The following is a 19545-nucleotide window of genomic DNA, read 5'->3' as shown; positions in this document are numbered from 1 at the left end:
AGACAGAGCGGCCCCGCCCCGTCTGACCACAGCTAGAGAGCCCAGCGCCCCCGCGGACATCGACGGAGCCGGCAGTCTGGCGCCTCAGACCCACTCCCTACTTCTGAGCGCGCTCCGGGCCCGGACCCCGACTCTCTTGGAAAGGGAGCTGGGAGGAGGTTCTGTGTTGGTTTGGGGTTTTGGTCTAGGAAAACCTGGGCTGACCTGGACTGGGGAGTCCGAACTGGGGCGGGGCGTGGGGGGCGGCGATCTTGGGGGGGAGATGGGAGAGGGGAGACTGAGAGATCAGCCCGAGACCAGTCGAGAAAGCCTTATTTCCCACATTCCACTTGATGCAACTCGGGAGGCTACCTAGTGCGGGGTGCGGGCAAACGCGGGATTTGGAGCCAGAAAGGGAGAGAGCCCCAGAATCCCGGCTCTGCCAACTGCGAGTCCTTGGACAAATCATCTCTGAGCCTCAGTTTCCTCATCTGTAAAATGGAGATGATACCGCCCACAATTCCCCGTTTGCAGGATTCTTGGGAGTTTGAAACCTTTAAAGCCCCGTGTGAGGGGCGGCTGGCACTGAATGCTGGCTTCCTGCGGAGATCTTACTGTTCTCGGGACAGGTGGAATGGAAAGGGATGGAAGAAGGGCTGCGATTGGCCCAGAGGGCTTCTTGCCCAATTGGGCCGTCAGACCGGTTGGAGCTGACCACAGAGATCCTGAGCCGGCTCCAGCCTTATTTCACACCAGTTCGATTCCTGCACTCTCTATGGCAGCGAGACAGCTCTGTCTTGTCCTCTGACGGCTCTCTGTTGTGCTCATCTCCCACCTCCAAGCGGGTGAACAGGTTCTTCCCCTTGCATGCCTTGGTCTCTCTGCCTTTTTGAAAGCTCTTCCTTCAAGGCCCTTAAACAAACAAAGAAAACAAAACAAAACTTTTTTTTTATTGTTTTCTTTTTTTCTGGTTATAAATATACATTAATTAAAAAAAATACACATTTCTTTATGAATCCTGTTGGGAGAGAAAAATCAAAACAAAAAGGGAAAAACCACGGGAGGAAAAAAAGAAGAAAAAGAGTGAATATAACAAAAAAGTGAATGTAAAATAACAAGATGACATTCATTCTCCATAGTTCTCTATTTTCTATGCAAAGGTTATTGGGATTGCCTTGGATCATGGAGCCGTGAGAAGAACCAAGTGTTTCCCAGTGGATCATTGCACACTCGTGCTGTTACTGTAAACATTGTATTCCTGGTGCTGCTCGTTTGGCTCAGCATCAGCTCCTGGAAATCTTCCCGGGTCTTTCTGAAATCAGCTTGTTCTTCATTTTTTGTAGAACAGTAATATTCCCCTATTTTCATAGACCCGAACTTATTCAGCCATTCCCCCAGTTGACTTCAATGCTTTTTAGGGGACTTTCCTTCCAGAAAGATTTCCCTGATTTTGGTGACTTCCCTTCCTTTCCTCCTCTGCTAAACAAGCCTACAGAGACTGGAACGCTCAAGGACTAGATGTTCTGGGGGTTCCTGTGGTTTAGAGGCAGCATGGAGGGAGAACATCGGCCTTGAAGCCAGGAAGTTCTCGGCTCAAATCCTGCCTGAGTGAGTCTAATTCTTTGTTCCAGACCAAGGAGATCAAACTTTGATAGAAATCAGAATCCATTCATAAAGATCCCTGCGGGTCGTATATTGACTTATTTGGAAAACTTACTATCACCTGTGCTTTATTGTATTTATTTTGTCAAATATTTCCTAATTTTGTCTTCACCTGGCTCAGGTTGAGCGATTCTGACTGTCCTTGACAACTCTTTTAAGACTTTAAACTTATGGTATATGAATGTTGTGGAATAATATTGTTCTGTAAGAAAAGACCAGCAGGAGGATTTCAGAGAGGCCTGGAGAGAACCGATGCTGAGGGAAGTGAGCAGAGCCAGGTCATTGTACACAACAACAAGAAGATGATATGATGATCAACTCTGATGGACGTGGCTCTCTTCAACAATGAGATGATTCAGGCCAGTTCCAGTGGTTTTGTAATGGAGAGAGCCGTCTGCGCCCAGAGAGAGGACTGTGGGAACTGAGGGTGGATCACAACATAGTATTTTCACTTTTTTTAATTATTTGTTTGCTTTTTTTTTTTTTTAAATAAAGCTTTTTATTTTCAAAACATATGCATGGATAATTTGACAACACTAACCCTTGCAGAGCTTTGTGTTTCGGATTTTCTCCTCCTTCCCCCTTGTTTTTTGTTTTCTTTCTCATTTTTTCCCCTTTTTAATCTGATTTTTCTTGCACACCATGAGAGATGTGGAAATATCTTTAAAAGAATCGCACCTGTTTAACCTAGATTGGATTACTTGTGGTCTAGGAAGGGTGGAGTAGGGAGGGAGAAAAATCTGCAACACAAGGTTTTGCAAGGTTGACAATATTTTTGCAGGTATTTAAAAAAATAAAAAGCTGTTATTAAAAAAAAAAAAGACTTTAAACTTCAGAGAGGGGACCGCTGACCTACATTGGTGGGCCGAATTTCTTCACTGGGAGTTTCCTGTGTGGGTAAAGTCATGGGTCCAATCGCTCTCTATTATGTGCAAGGGCTAATAAAGGCCAGCTATTTTTATCATGAATATGCGGTTATGACAGGCTAATGACTAGTTTGTCCACCTAAAGGAGACAGTGGAGGAGAGTGTTTGTTACCCTAGAAGCGATTGTCTGTCTTAACCCTTTGGATAACAAGTCCTGGCTTGCAGGTCTGTCGCCTGTGCCAGGGCTGCCCCTGGAGAGCCGCCAAGAGCCGGGGCCGGTGGCCCGCCCCCAGCCTGCTCTCCCAAGGGGCCAACCCTCTGCCCGGCTCTTTTACAAGACTTCTACTCCGCGGGGACACTAGCCACTGAATGTTTATACCCACAATTCTTTGATCGAAGGAAGCAGGCCCAGAAGACAGAGGGCTGTGTTTGGAGGCAGCAAGACCTGAGGTCAAATGCTGCGTCAGAGTGACCTTGGAAAAGTCTGTTTGCCTCTAATTCCTCATCTTAAAGTGGAGATAACAACAGGATCTACCTCACAGGGTTGTTGTGAAGGCCAGATGAAATAATATGTGATAAATGTATCATAATCTCAAGGGACCATGTCACCATTAGCTGTTGTTATTATCAAATGTATCAACTATATATTTTATCAAAATATAGATTATTTTAGAATATTTATATCAAATATATTCTAGATGTATGTGTACACACACACACACACACACACACACACACACATGTTTGACTCTTCATGATCCCATTTGGGGATTTCTTGGGAAAGATCCTAGATTAATTTGTCATTTTCTTCTCTAGCTCATTTTACAGTTGAGAAAACTGAGGCAATCAGGAAAAAGTGACTGACCCAGGGTCACACAGTGAGGGAGTAGCTGAGGCCAGATTTGAACTTGGGACGATGAGTGTTCCTGACTGTAGACCCCACACTTCGGATACTGTGTTGCCAAATCTAGCTGCCCCCAAATCTACATCCATATACATACATGTATATATTGATACATATATAGGCATATGTACCCATATTTATGTGTGTGTTTTTGGGTATAAAATCTCTCCTGAGTCAGGTCCATGCCTCTTTCCCTCTTCTGCTTTCTTTGTATTTCCATTAGACTAGAAGCTCCTTGAGGGCAGGGATTTTGTTTTTTAAGTTTTTTTGTATCCCTATTGCTCAGCACAGTGCCTGGCATACAGTAGGTGCTTAATAAATGTTTATTGATGCTCCTTGAGGAGGGGTCAGTTCTTGGTTTTGATATATGCTGGGCTGTAAGCTTCTCGTGGACAGAGATTTGTACCCCAAACATCCGGCCCAGTTCCCGGCAATCGGAGAACACTTAATAAATGTTTGTGGCTTGCTTGATTGGATAACCGTGAACAATTCACTTCACCGCTTGGTGTTCCAGCAGCTTTTAAGAAGCATTAGTTACAAGGGAGCTGCCGGTCTACGCCGGTCAAAGGGATTTCCACCTTCCACTGCTGGGAGGTCTGATCTCCTCCATCCCCACTCTCCACCCTCTCTCCGAACTCATTCTCCCAATGAAAGCACTGAGGCGGCGAGTCCACAGCTTGATGAAAAGACCAAGGAACACTTTTAAAGGTCCATAACATAGTTACTGAGCCTGTAAACTGGAAAACGAGTCTGTTCGGTCTAGGGAGTGCACGCAGCCCGTGTCCAGACTCTGGCGTGTAAATGACTATATTTATGCATTCGTGGCTTCAGTGGATGGGACATTTGTCCACCGAGCTGTGAAAGGAGAGAGTTTTTATTTTTTATTTTTTACTATTTTTTTATTTTCAAAACACATGCATAGATCATTTTCACATTCACCCTTGTAAAAAACCTTATGCTCCATATTTTTTCCCTTCCTTCTCCCCCCTCTTCTCCTAAATGGCAAGTAATCCAATATAAGTTAGACAGGTGCAATTTTCCTGTACGTATTTCCACAATCATTGTGCTGCACAAGAAAAATCAGATCAAAAAGGGAAAAAAAAAGGGGAAATATCGGTTGTGATCCACACTCGGCTCCCACAGTCCTCTCCGGGTGCAGGCGGCTGTCCCCATCACAAGACCATCGGAACTGGCTGAATCACCCGGCTGTTGACAAGAGCCACGTCCGTCAGGATCGATCATGGCATAATCTTGTGGTTGCCGTGTACGCTGTTAGGAGAAAGGTTTTCAATGGCTTAATTTGCTGGAAGCTCGGTGGCCAAGAACACTCTCCACCCAACTCAGGTCGGAGGTTATATTTCCCTGGATTTCCCAGGACCTCGAGCCAGAAGGGACTGCAGGGATCCCCTGGGTTCTAGGCCAAGCTGGTTCCAGGAGAAAACAGGCCTCCCGAGCCTCCCAGGGAGCGTTCATTGGATCGAGGGAGCAGCCCAGTCATGGAGAGAGCAGGCTCGGCGGGGAAGCTGGGCTGGGCCAGGCCACCTCAGCTGGGAAGACTTGGGATGTCGGTTACGGTGACGTTTCTCTGTAGCGTCATCGAAGGCAAGCGCTGATGGAGTCTGGGGGCCCTGGGACTGTACAGGCCGGGAGGCAGCCCCCCTCCCCCCCAGACTGTCCGACGGGCTGAGCACGGAGGCCTTTCTGTCTCTTTACAGCCTTGGTGCTGGGTCTGTGCCGAGTGGATTGAGATGGGAGACTGAGAGCTTGAGAGGGACCTTGCTTAAGTCATTGGTCCAAGGTCCCAAAGCCGGGGCCTGGATTCCCAGCGAGACCCAGCCTGGTTACGGGCTCACAACTGAGCGTGTGCGTAAGTAACACCGAGGCACAAAGTTAAGTCTCACTCGCTTCCTTTCACAAATAAGGAATCCCCAGAGCGAGTGGGGAACCTGGGCAGTGAGAGCAGAAGCCGGAGGAACTCCAGCCCTGTCACTCAAGGCCTGGAAAGCTGGCTCTATTCTGTTTGATGCCGACTGGAAACAGTAACTAGAATTAGCTTTGATCTTTCCACTGCGCTGCCAACTTGTTATATTATGTATCCAGTAATGGGTCTGCATGGGGGAGTGGCTGTGGGGGGCTCGGCCAGGATCAGGCGGCCCGTTCCTCCCCAGCTCCAGGGATATGAAAGAGTTCTGTAGCAGCTGGGGCTGGGGTTCCCTCAAAGTCGGCAAAGTGCTCCTCCTTGCTCCCTCCCACTGATCTTAATGGTTATACCTTATTCCATGCCCCCTTCCCCCCCATTCCTGCCAAAATCCCTTCTGTGAAGATGTCCTGTCTCCCCTCCCCATGATGCTCCCCTTCCTCACCCCCTTCCTCACATCCCGCCCACCACGGTCCCTTCTGTGAAGATGTCGTCTCTCCCCCTCCGTGATGCTCCCCTTCCTCACCCCCTTCCTCACGTCCCCGCCACGGTCCCCTCTCTCCACCCAGAGCTCCCATCCTTGTGTGTGCAGTTGCCCACCAGCCTGTCCTCTCTTGGCTCCTTTTTCCTGAGTGCGCTCTGAATGTGGCCCCTGGGACCCCTGGCTTCTGGGACCCCCGGCCCCTGGACCTCATAGAACGAATGCCCCCTGGGAGTCCAGCCCTTCCTCCCGGCTCCTACCTTCTTTCCCAGGCTGCCCCTCTTCCTGACCTCGCTCAGGGTCTTCCTGACCCAGGGCCAGAGCCACAGCCAGGGGCCGCGCTGGCCGGACCGGCTCTGCTGCCCCACCTGTTGACAATTCTCTTTTGTTTTTATGCTTTGAGTCCAGAGACCTCGCTGCCCTGTCTGTGGGACAGCCCTCGGGCACCGGGAGCTGGCTCTCGCGTCCCCTCGGAGTCTTCTCTTCTCCAGGAGAAGCGTCCCCACCTTCTTCCGCCCACCCAGGAAGGGCGAAGGCCCTTCTCCATGCAGATTGCGCTCCCCCGGATGGCGTGCCCGGGACGAGCCGGGTCTTCCCCTCGGTGTCTGAGCAGGGTTGGGCTGCGCTTCCCGTCCTCCTACACACGAGTCTGTTGCCAAACCTATATTTGCATGAAGAAAGAGGCCTTTCCTGTCTATGTAAATGTGTTCTAAGGGCCTCGGAGGCCCCAGGAGTCCTGGTCGCCCGCCAGGGCCGGCTCCCCGAAGTGGCTCTAGCTGCTTCCGAGAGAACCTGGTGCTCCGGTTCTAACGGCTGAAGCCTGAGCTGGAGCTGGAGCCGGAAGCTTGGAGGCTTTTAGTCTGACCCCGTCCATTGACAGACAGGGAAACGAGGCCCCCCAGAGCCCAGGGCCTCCCCCGTCGCCCCTGACGAAGGCAGAGGGCCGAGTGGGCGGGACCTGGGGGGCCTGGTTCAGAGATGACCTTGGGGTCCCCCGAGTCCTCCGGGCTCCGGTTTCTTTGTCTGGAAGTGAGCCGTGGGAGCCGGCCCAGGGGCTAAAACCCGTCCTTCTCTCCCTGGCTGTGCTTCTGTCGGGAGAGGCTGGAGGATTCCAGCTGGACCCCAGACCTGGGGGTGGCGGATAGGGAGAGTGCTGGATTCAGGGACCTGGCTTCCTCCGGCCACTCCTGCCTCAGTCCTCAGTTTTCTCCTCTACACGACGGGCTTCCCCCCAGCTCCAGTCTGGGCCCATTTCCTTGGTTTGTGATTGGCCGGAGCAGCAGTGACCCAAGATCCTCCGGGCTGTCCTGGCAGTCCCACACCTGCCGTTTCCCCGGGTCCTTCCCACTGGACGACCTGTTCCAGCCGGGCCACCCGCCACAGGCAGGAACAGGAAGGACGGGGCCGGTTTCCTATCCCCGTGCTGGAACACACTGGTCACTCCCTCTCGGGAGGGCCGGTGGCCCTGGGGCTGGCGCCGCCCTGGCCGAGGTGGGGGGAGCCTGCCCGGCCGGCTTTCAGCGAGGGCTCTGGGAGGGAGGGAGGGAGGCGACGATCATGTATTAAGTGCCTGCTGTGTACCCGGCATGTGCTGACCTAAAAGGAGCCGGTCCCTACCCTCAGAGAACTTACATTTTAATGGGGGAAGATGGGGCACAAAGGGAAGGTGGGGGACAGGGGAGCGACCCTGGGGGGGCAGAAACTCAGCCAGGAATGAAGCAGGGGGGCCTGGGCACATCCCCCAAATGTGGGCCTGGGAAGGGCTTCGCCTGCCTTGAGGAGATGCTCCAGGGCTAGAAGGCCGCTGCTGGAGGAGGGCAGAGCCAGGAAAGGGCACCCGAGAGGGCTGGTACGGGGGGCTCGGCTCGGGCCTGGGAGACCTGAGGCAGGCCCCATCTGGACAGTCTAGGGGAGCCTTCCAGCCTCAACACTACCAGTGCAGAAATGGGTTTCTGAATGTTCAGGTGGGCCTGATTTATGCAAATAGGACTCGGAAAACTCTCTAGTAATAGAAAAACTGCTTTGTTTTAATTGGGGGGGAGGGGAGAAGGGGGATCCATCAATTTCCCCTTTTTCCTGTTTCTTTCTTTTTAAAGAAAAGTACAGCGTGATTTCTCACAAAATTGAAGGAACCTGAGGAAACTGAGGTACGCCTGGCTTTGTATGCAGGAGCAAGCTGGGGGCCTTTTTCTGGGGCATGTTCCTATGATCTTCCCCCAATCATCCTCTGTTGGTCTGGGGTGGGGGCGGGGCTTCTTTGGGCTGGATTTTGCCCTTTTTTTTTAGTAGTTTTTAACAGGCTCTCCCAGCGGGTGCTGTGTCCAGGCTCCACAGCTAGGAAGGCTCTGAGGTGGGATCCAAATCCATCCGCGGCCTCCTGACTCACTTCCAGCCCCCTTCCGACTCTGACACTGACTGCACATCTGAGCAATGGGCGCAGACAGCTCTCTCCAAGGTGCTCCTGAATCCCAGGGCCCGGGAAGTCCCACCTGATAAGTTTCCTCCTCCGGAGGGTCCGGGATCCCTGGAGGCCATTCTGGGGCCCCCACAGAGAGGGGCCATTTTGTTACACCTCCGACCTGAAACTGTGTCAGGGCCCTCTTTCTGTTATCACCTTTGTTTACTGCCCCACGATCCCGAGAGCGGCCTCGGAACTTTTCACTCTCTCATCTCGGGAACCTCCATCCCGGGGAGGGGCCGGTGGCGGGTCTGGCGCTTCCTCGCCTGTCACCCAGCTGGTCCGAGGCAGGATGTGGCCCTTCCTTCAGGAGGGGAGAAGGAGACTCCTTACTCTGCCTCTTCCTGGCTCTGTGACCGGGAGAGTCAGGTGCTTCGGAGCCTCGGTTTCTCCACCTGTAAAATGGGTGTAAGGATGCCGGTGGGAGGGACCTTGCAGGGTGGCCGGGAGGGTCAGATGAGGCCGTGCCGTAAACGTCTCTGCAGCTCTTAAAAGGGAGCCCTTGTAAACGCCGGCTGTGATTATCTTTGTGTGTCATCTCTGGACCCAGCGGGCTGAGGGGGAGACGGGGCTTTGATGTGGGAGCCACGACCCTTCTTGCTTTTATAAGGGACTTCAAACGGAGTGGGGGCGGCGCCCTGCGCCCGGCCTCGGCAGAGTCGGGCCTTGGGGAAGGTGGAGGGAGGATCTGGAACACATCCGGGAGGAGGCCGGGCCGGGCGGGGGACCAGCGGCGCTGAGAAAGGGCCAGCCACGGCGAAAGGAGGGCCAGCGCCTGGGCCAACCGGCCTGAACCGGGCGAGGCGGGGGCACCGGCCTTCCCAGCCTGCACCTGCTTCCTGGCCGAGGCGGCCGCCCGGCCCTCAGCCCCCCGGCCCGGCCCCATGTCCTTCCTCTCCCTTTCAGGCTGCAGGGGACGGTCTGCCAGGAAACAGACACGGGATCCTAACCAGCGGCTCGCTGGGGATGTTACGCCCTGACTGTGCTAGTGGGATCACGGTGGCGGTTAAAGGAGGCGCCTATGAGCCCCACGGCCCGTTAGCCAACCGCTTTAACCCTCAGTTTCCTCATCTGTAAAATGGAAATTTATCCTCTCGGGATTGCTGTGGAATCCCAATGTGGAGCTCATCACAAACCTCATTTTCTCTCCTTCTCTGTGAACTTCAGAGCGGCTCTGGGCCCACACGGAGGCACGATAACGTCTGCGTATGTCTAATACACAGGGATGTGCTTCCTATTATTATAATTGCGCTGGGCTCCTTCCTCTAGGGCCGGAGAGGGCTCACCTCCCACTTGCTCCATCCTCCTGAAGAGAAACAGGGAAGCTCAGTGGCTCCCTCCGGCCGACAGGCGGCAAGCCGCCCATCGGGGATTCGAAGCCTCCTCCTCTCGCCTCCCCTGCCTTTGCCCTAAAACACCAGCACCAGGGTGACGGAAAACTACGGAGGCGCCCCAGCGGCCCTACAGCTTTCCTCCGGCCAGGCCTTTTTTTAAAGTTTATATGTGTTTATTCATGCAAAACATTCCAAAATAATCCTGTTGTGAAAGAAAACATAAACAAATTAAAAAAAAAAACTCAAGAAAAAGTAAAAAAAAAAAAAAGGTCTCATCTGTATTCAGTCACCCTAAGTTTTCTTTTTTTCCTTTTTAGGATTATATGACATATTACATTTAATTTTAAAAAAATGATTTGCATAGGTGTCCTTTGGTTTTTACTTTTGACTCATTTCTCTTTATTTATGATAGCTTTTTATTGACAAAACATAGGCAGGGGTAATTTTTCAGCATTGACCCTCCAAAAACTTCTGTTCTGAAATGTTCTCTCCTTCCCCCACCCCCTTCCTCCCCCAGTTGGCAGGTAGTCACATACATGTTAAATATGTTAAAGTATAAATTAAATCCAATATCTGTTTACATATTTATACAGTTCTCTTGCTGCACAAGAAAAATCGGATCAAGAAGGAAGAAAAAGAAAAACCGAGAAAGAAAACAAAATGCAAGCAAATAATAACCGGAAGAGTGAGAATGCTGTGTTGTGGGTCACACTCATTTCCCATAGTTCTCTCTGAGTGTAGCTGATTCTCTTCATTACTGAACAATTAGAACTGGTTTGGTTCAGGTCATTATTGAAGAGGGATACGTCTGTCAGAATTGATCTATCAGAATTGTTGTTACCGTGTACAATGATCTCCTGGCCCTGCTTGTTTCTCTCAGCATCAGTTCCTGTAAGTCTCCCCAGTCCTCTCTGTATTCATCCTGCTGGTCGTTCCTTACAGAACAATAATATTCCATAACCTTCATGTACCACAATTTACCCGGCCATTCTCCAATGGATGGGCAGCCATTCAGTTTCCAGTTTCTGGCCACATACATTTCTGCACATGTTGGGTCCCTTTCCCTCCTTTAAGATCTCTTTGGGATACAGGCCCAATAGAAACACTGCTGGGTCAAAGGGTATACAGCTTGATAACTTCTTGAGCACATGAACTGCCTGTAAAGGCAGCCTTTAAAAAAATGTGAATAGGGGTAGCTAGATGGCACAGTGGATAGAGTACCGGCTCTGAGTTCAAATCTGACCTCATACACTCATTACTTCCTGGCTGTGTGATTCTGGGCAAGTCACTTAACCCCAATTGCCTCAGCAAAATAAAATAAAATAAAAAATATTGTGCCTCATCCACAATTTCTCTGCTTTGTGGATTTCTGATTTTATGCATCAGTTTTCTGAAAGCAGAATGTCATCACATATTATTTATGTACCCCAAGGCCCAGCCCAAATGGAGATTAATTTTCTGTCCCCTTGCCTCAGACTCTTATCAGCTTGAGCAAACCTCGGTGTTATGCATCTGTAAAATGGGCCTGTCCATACTTGGTGCGCTCCCCAAGGCTGTCCCTGGCAGACCTTCTACTTGGCCGGACTTGTCAGGGCCTGAGCTCCCTTGGCTGCCCTTCAAGGGCTACGCCCACCTTCCAGGATGAGATGCCAGAGCAGGGCTTTGGGGCAGAAATGATGGGGAGAGGAGGAGAGCGCTCTCCCTTCCTAGATCCCGGGCGTTATTCCTGTTGCACGGTAAGTTGTGAGTTTGGGCACCTGCTCTGCCATTTCTGGTCTTGCTGGGGGCCCTGAGAGGCTAAGGCCCTCACCAGGGTCTGGAGCTCATGGGCAGCTTCCTGACTCTGGACCGTCCCCTCCAGGTCAGCAAGTGATCCCTCCGGGAGCCTTCAGCCAGCAGAAGGCGAACGGGCCGGCAGAGGAAGGGAGGCTTGAGCTAGAACGGGGAGCTACTCCTTGGCCCGTGACCTTGTCGCTCTGCTGCTTGCTGTGACTGACTGGGCAGAGTTTAGAAACGGAGAAAAGTTTGGCTTATTTTAGTTTGGAAGAAGTTCGAGCTTGTGGGAACTTTTTTTTCCCATAACAAAACCCCGTTATCTCCAGCCCTAAACAGAAACACAGTTAATGAAACTGGCTGGGAAAAGATAAAGCCATCTCTCTCCCCCTTCCATAAATGCAGCTGAGCATCTACTCCTCCAGGCATTTTTATTCTATTCTAATTTATTTTTCAGTTTTAATGTTGCCCTTCTTTGCACCCATTCTCCATCAAAACTTCCTTCCTTCCTTCCTTCCTTCCTTCCTTCCTTCCTTCCTTCCTTCCTTCCTTCCTTCCTTCCTTCCTTCCTTCCTTCCTTTCTTTCTTTCTTTCTTTCTTTCTTTCCTTTCTTTCTTTCTTTCTTTTCTTTTCTTTCTTTCTTTCTTTCTTTCTTTCTTTCTTTCTTTCTTTCTTTCTTCTTTCTCTCTCTCTCTCTCTCTCTCTCTCTCTCTCTCTTTCTTTTTTTCAGGTGATCCATTGTTTTTTTATTTTGAAAATAGATACATTTCTTGGTCCATTTTTTTGTGGAATAAACTTAATGAAGCTTTCCTTTTAAACAGTTAAGCAAAATAACAAAAAAGTGGCTGAGAGTGTGTCCAGCATTCTGCACCCATAGCCCCCCACTTCTCTAACTGGAACTATGAGGGGTATTTCATCCTCTGCTCACATCATGCCTCTTTTCAGAAAAGTCTCAAAGACTTCATTTTAAAATGAATAAAAGAAATAGACATTCACGTTTTTCCCAGGCTGCTTTCCTGACACCCCAAAGGAATTGCTCAATAATGTGCCTTGCCACTGGCTGCCTGGACTTCTCACACTGGAAGGACCCTCCACCCTGCAGCCTCTTTCTCTGACTGATGGGTCTCTCTCAGAAGCTCCCAGTGCCGAGGCCAGTCAGCTCTTCCCCAGGTTCCACTTCTGACTCTCTGAACTTCTCCCAGCTCCCTTTTGTGTCAACTCTTCCCCCATTAGATCATAAGCTCCTTGAGGGCAGGACCCATCTTTCTTTTTCCTTATAGCTGTATTCCTTCCTCTCTTTCCCTCTACTTTGCTACATATCTGGCATACAGTAAGCACTTAATAAATGCATGTGGACTTGAGCTATAACTAAATAATTATATTTAAAAATTTGAATTGATAATTAAATGGAAAACTTGTTGTACAATGATTTTTAAAAAAAATCTTAACTTCCATGAGAAGTAACAAAAATATTCTATTTACTTATATATCCCCTTTTTCTCTTATTTTTTAAACCCCCCTTTTTCTTTTAAATTCTTTTTTTTCTGTTTTTTTTTTTGGGCAGCTAGGGCAGTGTAGTGGATAAAGTGCCAGGTCTGCAGTCAGGAAGACCTGAATTCAAATACAGCCTCATACAAATCCTCATCATGTGACCTTGGGCAAACCCACTTCACCCCATTTGCTTCTATTTCCCCATCTGTAAAATGAAAACAATAATAGCACCTACTTGTGATGGAGAGGGCCATTTGTATCCAGAAGGAGGACTGTGGGAACTGAGTGTGGATCACAACCTTTCACTCTTTTTGTTTTTGTTTGCTTGCTTTTTTTCTTTCTCTTTTTTTTCCTTTTTGATCTGCTTTTTCTTATGCAGCAGGATATCTGTGGAGCTACGTACAGAGGAACTACCCATGTCTAACCTATATTGGATTGCTTACCTCTGGGGGAGGGAGTGGGAGAAGGGAGGGAGAACAATTTGGAACACAAGATTTTGCAAGAGTGAATGTTGAAAACTATCTTTGTAAGTATTTTGGTAGCCTAATTAAAGTGATTATTTCAAATTAATATTTAAAAATAATATAGCACCTACCTCAAAGTTGGTATAAGTAAAGCATTTGTAAACTTTAAAATATACATACATACATACATATATATGTATATGTATATATATATATATATATATGTGTGTGTGTGTGTGTGTGTGTGTGTGTTTATGTCCCTAATACATGATACTGTGATGGATACAAAATGATTTTCCTCGCCATGTGGGACCCCAGGATCATGGATTTTGATCTGGAGGGGATTTCAGAGGTCATTGGTCCAAACCCTTCATTTTTCAGATGAGTTAGCGGAGGCAGACAGAGTCACACAGAATCCAAGCGTTCCTGACCCCAGGCCCCGGGCTCTGCTGTCTACACCTGCCTCACTCCCCGACTCACCCGGGGACCTAGGGGATGGCTAACCCTAATTCCAAAGTCCCAGTGGAGCCGCTCTCCGGCAGAGAAGCCCTTTCCATGGCTCCCCATTTCCTTCTGGAAAAGCTGCCTTTCCCTGTCGGGTTGGGCAAGCCAAAACCTCTTCCTGTGACTTGTGGAAGAACTGGGCAGGGTCAACGTCCCCTTGACCTACAAAGATCCAATCTTCCGCTTAAGGCGTGTGTCATGAGGAAGGTGACTCATCCCGACCGGGCCCAAATGGGCCACGGGTGACTCCTCCCTGCCCCCGCCTGCTTTCTCTTGTTCCTGAGCTCTCTCATAATCTTGACCTGCTATCACCCACTGAGGGCCCGGGTTCGGGTCGCCGTGTTCTTGGTCCGCTAAGTACAAATCTGGGCCTGCTCTGTCCCGCAGGACAGGAAAAAATCGCTATCTACGAACCTCGGCTCTCCCGTGTCCCCTCCCTCTTCCTCTTTTAACATCTGTCAGATAAGACGACCCTTCGTCCAATGACTGGGCTACGACCCCCAGGACTGATGATGGATCCCCGACGTTGACTTGGCGGCCCTCGGACAGGGCCACGTGAGGACTCTCATCCAAGCCCGCAGGCAGACACGAAGCCCCATTTCCCTGTGGCCGGGCTCAGGGAAAAGATGGAGCAAGGGAAGGAGACGTTTGAAAAGTCCGGCTCCGTGCAAGAAACTCAGGTGTGACCGGATCTACAGGGACAAACTCTTAACTACACAATGAACCTTTCCCTGCAGATTCTCATTGGGTCCCGAGGAGTTATGGAGGAGGAAGCCCCCAATGACATGTGAACGTCTCTAGAGGTTCCCCCAGCCTGGAATCTGTCTGAGCAGCCCCCCTCCCCCCCCCCAGGTTCCAGCCTCCTGCTAATCGCCCACTTGGGGTTTTTGATGCTTTTCTTTCTTGTTTTGGGAGAGAGGAGAATCTCCTGGGTCCTCCTGTTGATGGTCCCCTGTCCTTGAAGAGGACAATGTCGGAGGATGACGTCTACTCTGGGGGTGTAGATTTGGGGTTGGGGAAAAGCTTTATTTAGGCTCTTCATTTAATAAATGAGGAAACTGATAACCAAGAGATTAGACCAACCATTCGGGCCACAAGCTTTTATTAGGCGCCTACTGAATAACAGGAATTGTGTGAACTCTGGAGATACAAGAGAGTCAAAAACAGCCCCTGTTTTCAAGGTGCTCACCGTCTAATGGGGGGAGTGGGGAAGTACAAGGTATTTACACAGTAAAAGGAAAGCAGCTTGCAGGAGGCAGCTGGAGGAGGAGGAGAAGCAGGACACAGGGAAGCTTTGGGCAGAAAGTGGGCTCGGAATTGAGTCTTGATGGAAACCAGGAGGCAGAGGGGAGGAAGGAGGGTGTTCTGGCAGGGAGTCCGGCCAGTATAAAGGTCCGGAGTCTGGAGATGGAGCATTACGTGGGAGGAACAGCAAGAACACTAGTGAAACTGGATCCGATCCCACGGGAGGAACAGCTCAGAAGGTGAGATGCCAGAAGGACCAAGTTAGGAAGAGCTGGAAATGTCAGACAGAGTCGTTCTGGTTCATCCTTGGGGCCATAGGGAGCCATAGAAGTTTACTGTGTAGGAACCACGAGCAGAATACATTGAATTTTATAATTCGACCTTTAGAAGGCTCATACCTTGCCAGCCCCCACCCCTAAGAGACGTCCCCATTCTCTATTTCTACTCCCATCCGCAGGTTTTAAAACCACTGAGTAGCAAGAATCTTACCCATCTCCACTGGGTCCTAAGGGCTGCTTTACTCCTCCCTAACTGCTTGCTCCTCTGTCCCTCTGACGATGGCGGTCGTTCCAAACTGTCTCTTTCCTTTAGGAAAAAATCAGGGTTAAGTGACTGGCCAGCCAGCGAGAGTCTGAAGCTGGATTTGCAGTCAGGTCTTCCTGACTCCACTGGGCCGTCCAGCTGTCGGAACCTCCTTCCCAGAGCACCCATTCCTCCCACCACGTGGGGCTCCCAATTTGGAGTTGGTAAAAAAAGAAATCCCTGAGAATTCCTTCTTTGTCCCTTTTCCATGTGGTCTCTCCCCCAGCTGTTTCCTCCTGGCTTTGTCTGCCTTTCATCAAGCACCTTCCATCCATTCCCTCCCCTGGATCTCCCCCAATCCCGTTTCCCCTCTCTCTGCTGTGGCCTTCTTCTTGCTGCCTAAATCATCCTTCGCTCCTCCCGGGATCGTGGCCATGGCCACCAGCGACCGCCCTCTCTCTCCTGCTCTCTCAGCCAACTCCTGGCACGTCCTGCACCTGCTGCCTCTGTTTCCCCTCTTTTCCTGCTGTCTCATCTTAACCCACGACCACCTTGCTTCGGCTGGAACTGCTTCCCCCCTCCCCCCAGGCTCTCTTTAGAGCCCCAGTTCTGAGGCTGTTCTCTGGAATCCCCACTCGTGGTGGCAGAGTCGGGTTCCCCAGGTGCCAGATGCTGCTCCCCTCGAGGCTGCGGGGGTCCCCGAGGGAATGCTTTCTCCAAGGCCGCAGGGAGCTGATGAGCTAACCGCAACTACTCCCCCCATTGCTTGGTAATTTTAGGAACGTCTGACTCTTTAGGACCCGATTTTTGGTTTTCTTGGCAGGGATCCTCTTTGCCATTTTCTTCTCCAGCTCATTTTACAGGTGAGGAAACTGAGGTAAACACGATAAAATGACGTGTGATATCAATTAGCTGGCTACACACCCTTAATTAGCCTGCTTCTAGAAAGCGAGCTACAGTCAGAGCAGTGTCCAAACATCCTCCCCCAAAAGTCCATGGCACCTTGCCCCATCAGGGCACACAGACTCTGGGGGATGGCAAAGAGGTGACTCAGCTCCCAGTTCCCAAGATCTCTTTCTCCCCTTCGAGGGGCGTATATCTCCTCCATGCACCACTGAGTCCAGCCAGACGCATCCATTTGCTATTTTTCACACCCACCATTTAATCTTCAGTCTCTGGGCCTTGGTATTAGCTGGCCCCGACACCCATCCTCAGTGCTCTTCCTCCTCACTTCTGCCTCTCAGAATGTCTGTTTTCCTTCAAGTTCTAAGTAATTTTTATTTAATAATCATATTACATATATTGATTTAATAAAAATATTTATAATTATAACATCATAATTTATATATAGTTATATATAAATAAATATAATCTAGAATTATAATATAATAAATATAAATATTTATTTAATAATCATATCATCATATATAATTGTTAACAATAAATATATCAATATTTATTAAAATATATTATTATAATTACAGAAAATAGAATTATAACTAATAATTACTATTATTTAAATAATAAAAAATCCTTTCAAGTCTAAGCTCAAATACCAATTCTATTTGAAGCCTTTCCTATGGTTCCCCTCTGCTAAGGCTCACTGCCTCAAACCGCCTTGGATTCCTTCTGTGTGCCTTTATATAGGAAAGCCAGAGAGACGCCAGGAACCTTCTCCGAGCTCCTGCCCCCCCAGCAGTCCAGGTTCCCAGCAGGCACCGACTGTGTCTCCCCTCAGGATCACAGGGCTACCCCTGAAGGTCTGGGCCAGGGGCTTCATTCTGAATTGAATCCCTGCCCCCGTGAATCAATCTGAATAAAGCAGGGCAGCCCTTCCCCTACGCCGCCTTAGCCTCTGGGACAAGGGACCCCAGACCTTCCAAATTTGCTTTGAGATTCAGTGCAACCCTGGATAAGGCGCTCCCGGCTCAGGCCCCAGCTATGGGTCTGGCTGCCCCCCGCCTGGGGGCTCGGCTGCCTGGAGGGAGTTAGGCCAGGCCCTGGAGACTCAGACACTCACTAGCTCCGGGCTGGGAGCCGGTGTCCTACCTTGGGTTTGTTTCAGGTCCTCACTTGCTAACAACAGCGCCCACCCACGAGAGCCGCTGGGGGTCTGTTATTTGGAGGGGTCCACCGTAACGTGGTTCCTGGCACACGAAGGCCTTGAATAATGCGGGCCTTCTTTCTTCCTGCTTCCCTTTGGGTGAGTTTCTGCTGACCCTTCGAAGCTCCCACGGCCAGAGCTGTTTCCGGTCGTCGGGCCCTGGGCGGGGGGTGAAGGCCGGGGCCTGGGAGCCCGCAGCCTTTTGCCACCCTCTCTCAAACCTAGTCTAGAAGACAGGAGCTCTCTTGACTGGCAGCGCTGTCCGTGGGGCCTGGGGGTCACTATGGCGACTCCTGCTCTGACCCACTATGAGGTCTGCAGGGCGCTGGTTAGGCACTGGTTAGCTGCTGGTTAGTCACTGGTTAGCCACTGGTTAGCCACTGGTTAGGCGCTGGTTAACCGCTAGTTAGCCAGATCTCCCTTCAGGGCACAAGAGACAAGTCGGAGAAGTGGTGGACCTTTCTTTTATGCTCTCCACTTGAACCCCACCCCCCAGCACGTCAGTGAGGGCCTGGGCACTGCAGCCTTAGAAAGAGCCTCACTGGCCCCTCAGAGCTGCCCCCGACCCCTAGGCACTCAGGTCCTCCGTGCAGCGGGGCTGGGAGCTCGTACTCCAGTCATAGGAGCAGGGAAGCATCGCTCCAGAGCCCCCCAGGACCCCAGAGGCCTCCTGGTCCATTTTACAGAGAGAGAAACTGAGGTCTAGTGAGACTTCTCCAAGATCACAGTGTACATTTGGAGCCGGGCTCTGAGACTCCTGGTCTGGTCCCCGTGACCATCCCTCCAGCTGTTTATCTGGGCTCATTCACCAGGCCATTAGGGGGCTCCTTGTGAGGCATTTAGGGCAGAACAAAGCCCGGCGTGACTGAGAAAGGAGCCGTTTTGTAGCTCGTGCTGCTCCCTGTTCTCTGGGCTTGTCTCCTCATGGGTTTTCCAGAAAACTTTCCCTATCCACTCCCAGGCTCATTTAAATAATAATAATAATAACTTAATGAAATAGATGAGAATTCCCCACATTTCATAGCAGATATTTGGGAATGGGAACAAACGAAAAGGGAGTAAAGTGTGAGCTCCCCGCGGGCAGGCACTATGGGACTTTTGTCTGTCTCCCTGAATCTAGCGCCATGATGGCACATAGTAGGCACTTTGTGAATGCTTGTTGATGGGCTGGTGCTAGTATCGGGCACCCAAGGGACGCAGAAGAAAGTCACCCAGTCCCTCAAGGAGCTCCCACTCCAGCAGAGGAGAAAAGCTGTCCAGAGGATCTTAGACACTGGGTCACATGGAGCTACGGAAAATCAAATTTGAATGATTGGGGGCAGGGACAGGCAGGGGCCACCAGTGTCCCAGGGGAGCAGGAAAAGCTTCATGGAGAAGAAAGAGCTTGAATTGATTTGGAAAGTAAGGCGTGAACTTATTCCAGGCCAAAGAGCCGCCATCTTTGTTGGGTTACATTGAACTGGAATTATAATACATGGATATTTTGGTCTGGTCGCAAAACGCTCAGTTTTCTTTCCCGATTGCTCCTTGTTCTTTGTCAAAGGCTCGTCATCTTTCTCTTTCTTAAAGAAAAGGAGCTATAAGTACGGCTGCTTTCATTTTCGTTCTTTGCCCAGATACGCGGCGTTGTGTGCTCGGAAGGAATCCATTTTAAAAGGCCGTAACATTTCTATTTTGATATTCCCAACTCGGATCCGAGGGACTGATTCAAAGCAGATGCGGCAAAACTTTTATTCTTCTCCTGAGGAAGGGAACAAAAGGGCTGCCTGATTGTGATTCCCAGCGGCTTTCCGTACCCTGTTATTCTAGAACTGCAACCCAGAAAATTACACTTCTCTTC

General features: G+C 50.2%; 1 protein-coding gene and 1 long non-coding RNA gene across 2 annotated transcripts; both read right to left on the bottom strand.

Moving 5' to 3' along the window:
- Positions 1 to 4155: 4155 nt before the first annotated feature.
- On the bottom strand, positions 4156 to 11371 carry LOC127538500 (collagen alpha-2(VIII) chain-like). The gene is made up of 7 exons (XM_051962315.1): positions 11360 to 11371; positions 9555 to 9677; positions 8883 to 9253; positions 8435 to 8572; positions 6873 to 6938; positions 6071 to 6602; positions 4156 to 4680 (listed from the first exon to the last, which is right to left on the bottom strand). Exons 1-7 carry the CDS (start codon positions 11369 to 11371, stop codon positions 4492 to 4494), a joined length of 1431 nt encoding a protein of 476 aa, XP_051818275.1. The 3' UTR covers positions 4156 to 4491.
- A 2651-nt stretch (positions 11372 to 14022) lies between these two features.
- On the bottom strand, positions 14023 to 17957 carry LOC127539336 (uncharacterized). The gene is made up of 3 exons (XR_007947906.1): positions 17651 to 17957; positions 15569 to 15664; positions 14023 to 15414 (listed from the first exon to the last, which is right to left on the bottom strand). It is a non-coding gene; the product is annotated as an uncharacterized LOC127539336 (long non-coding RNA).
- Between the last annotated feature and the right edge of the window lie 1588 nt (positions 17958 to 19545).

The sequence above is a fragment of the Antechinus flavipes genome, chromosome 5 (genome assembly GCF_016432865.1).
Source record: "Antechinus flavipes isolate AdamAnt ecotype Samford, QLD, Australia chromosome 5, AdamAnt_v2, whole genome shotgun sequence".
Classification (NCBI taxonomy): Eukaryota; Metazoa; Chordata; class Mammalia; order Dasyuromorphia; family Dasyuridae; genus Antechinus; species Antechinus flavipes.
The sequence above is the reverse complement of the archived record's forward strand: the minus strand, read 5'-3'. Positions and strand labels throughout refer to the sequence as shown.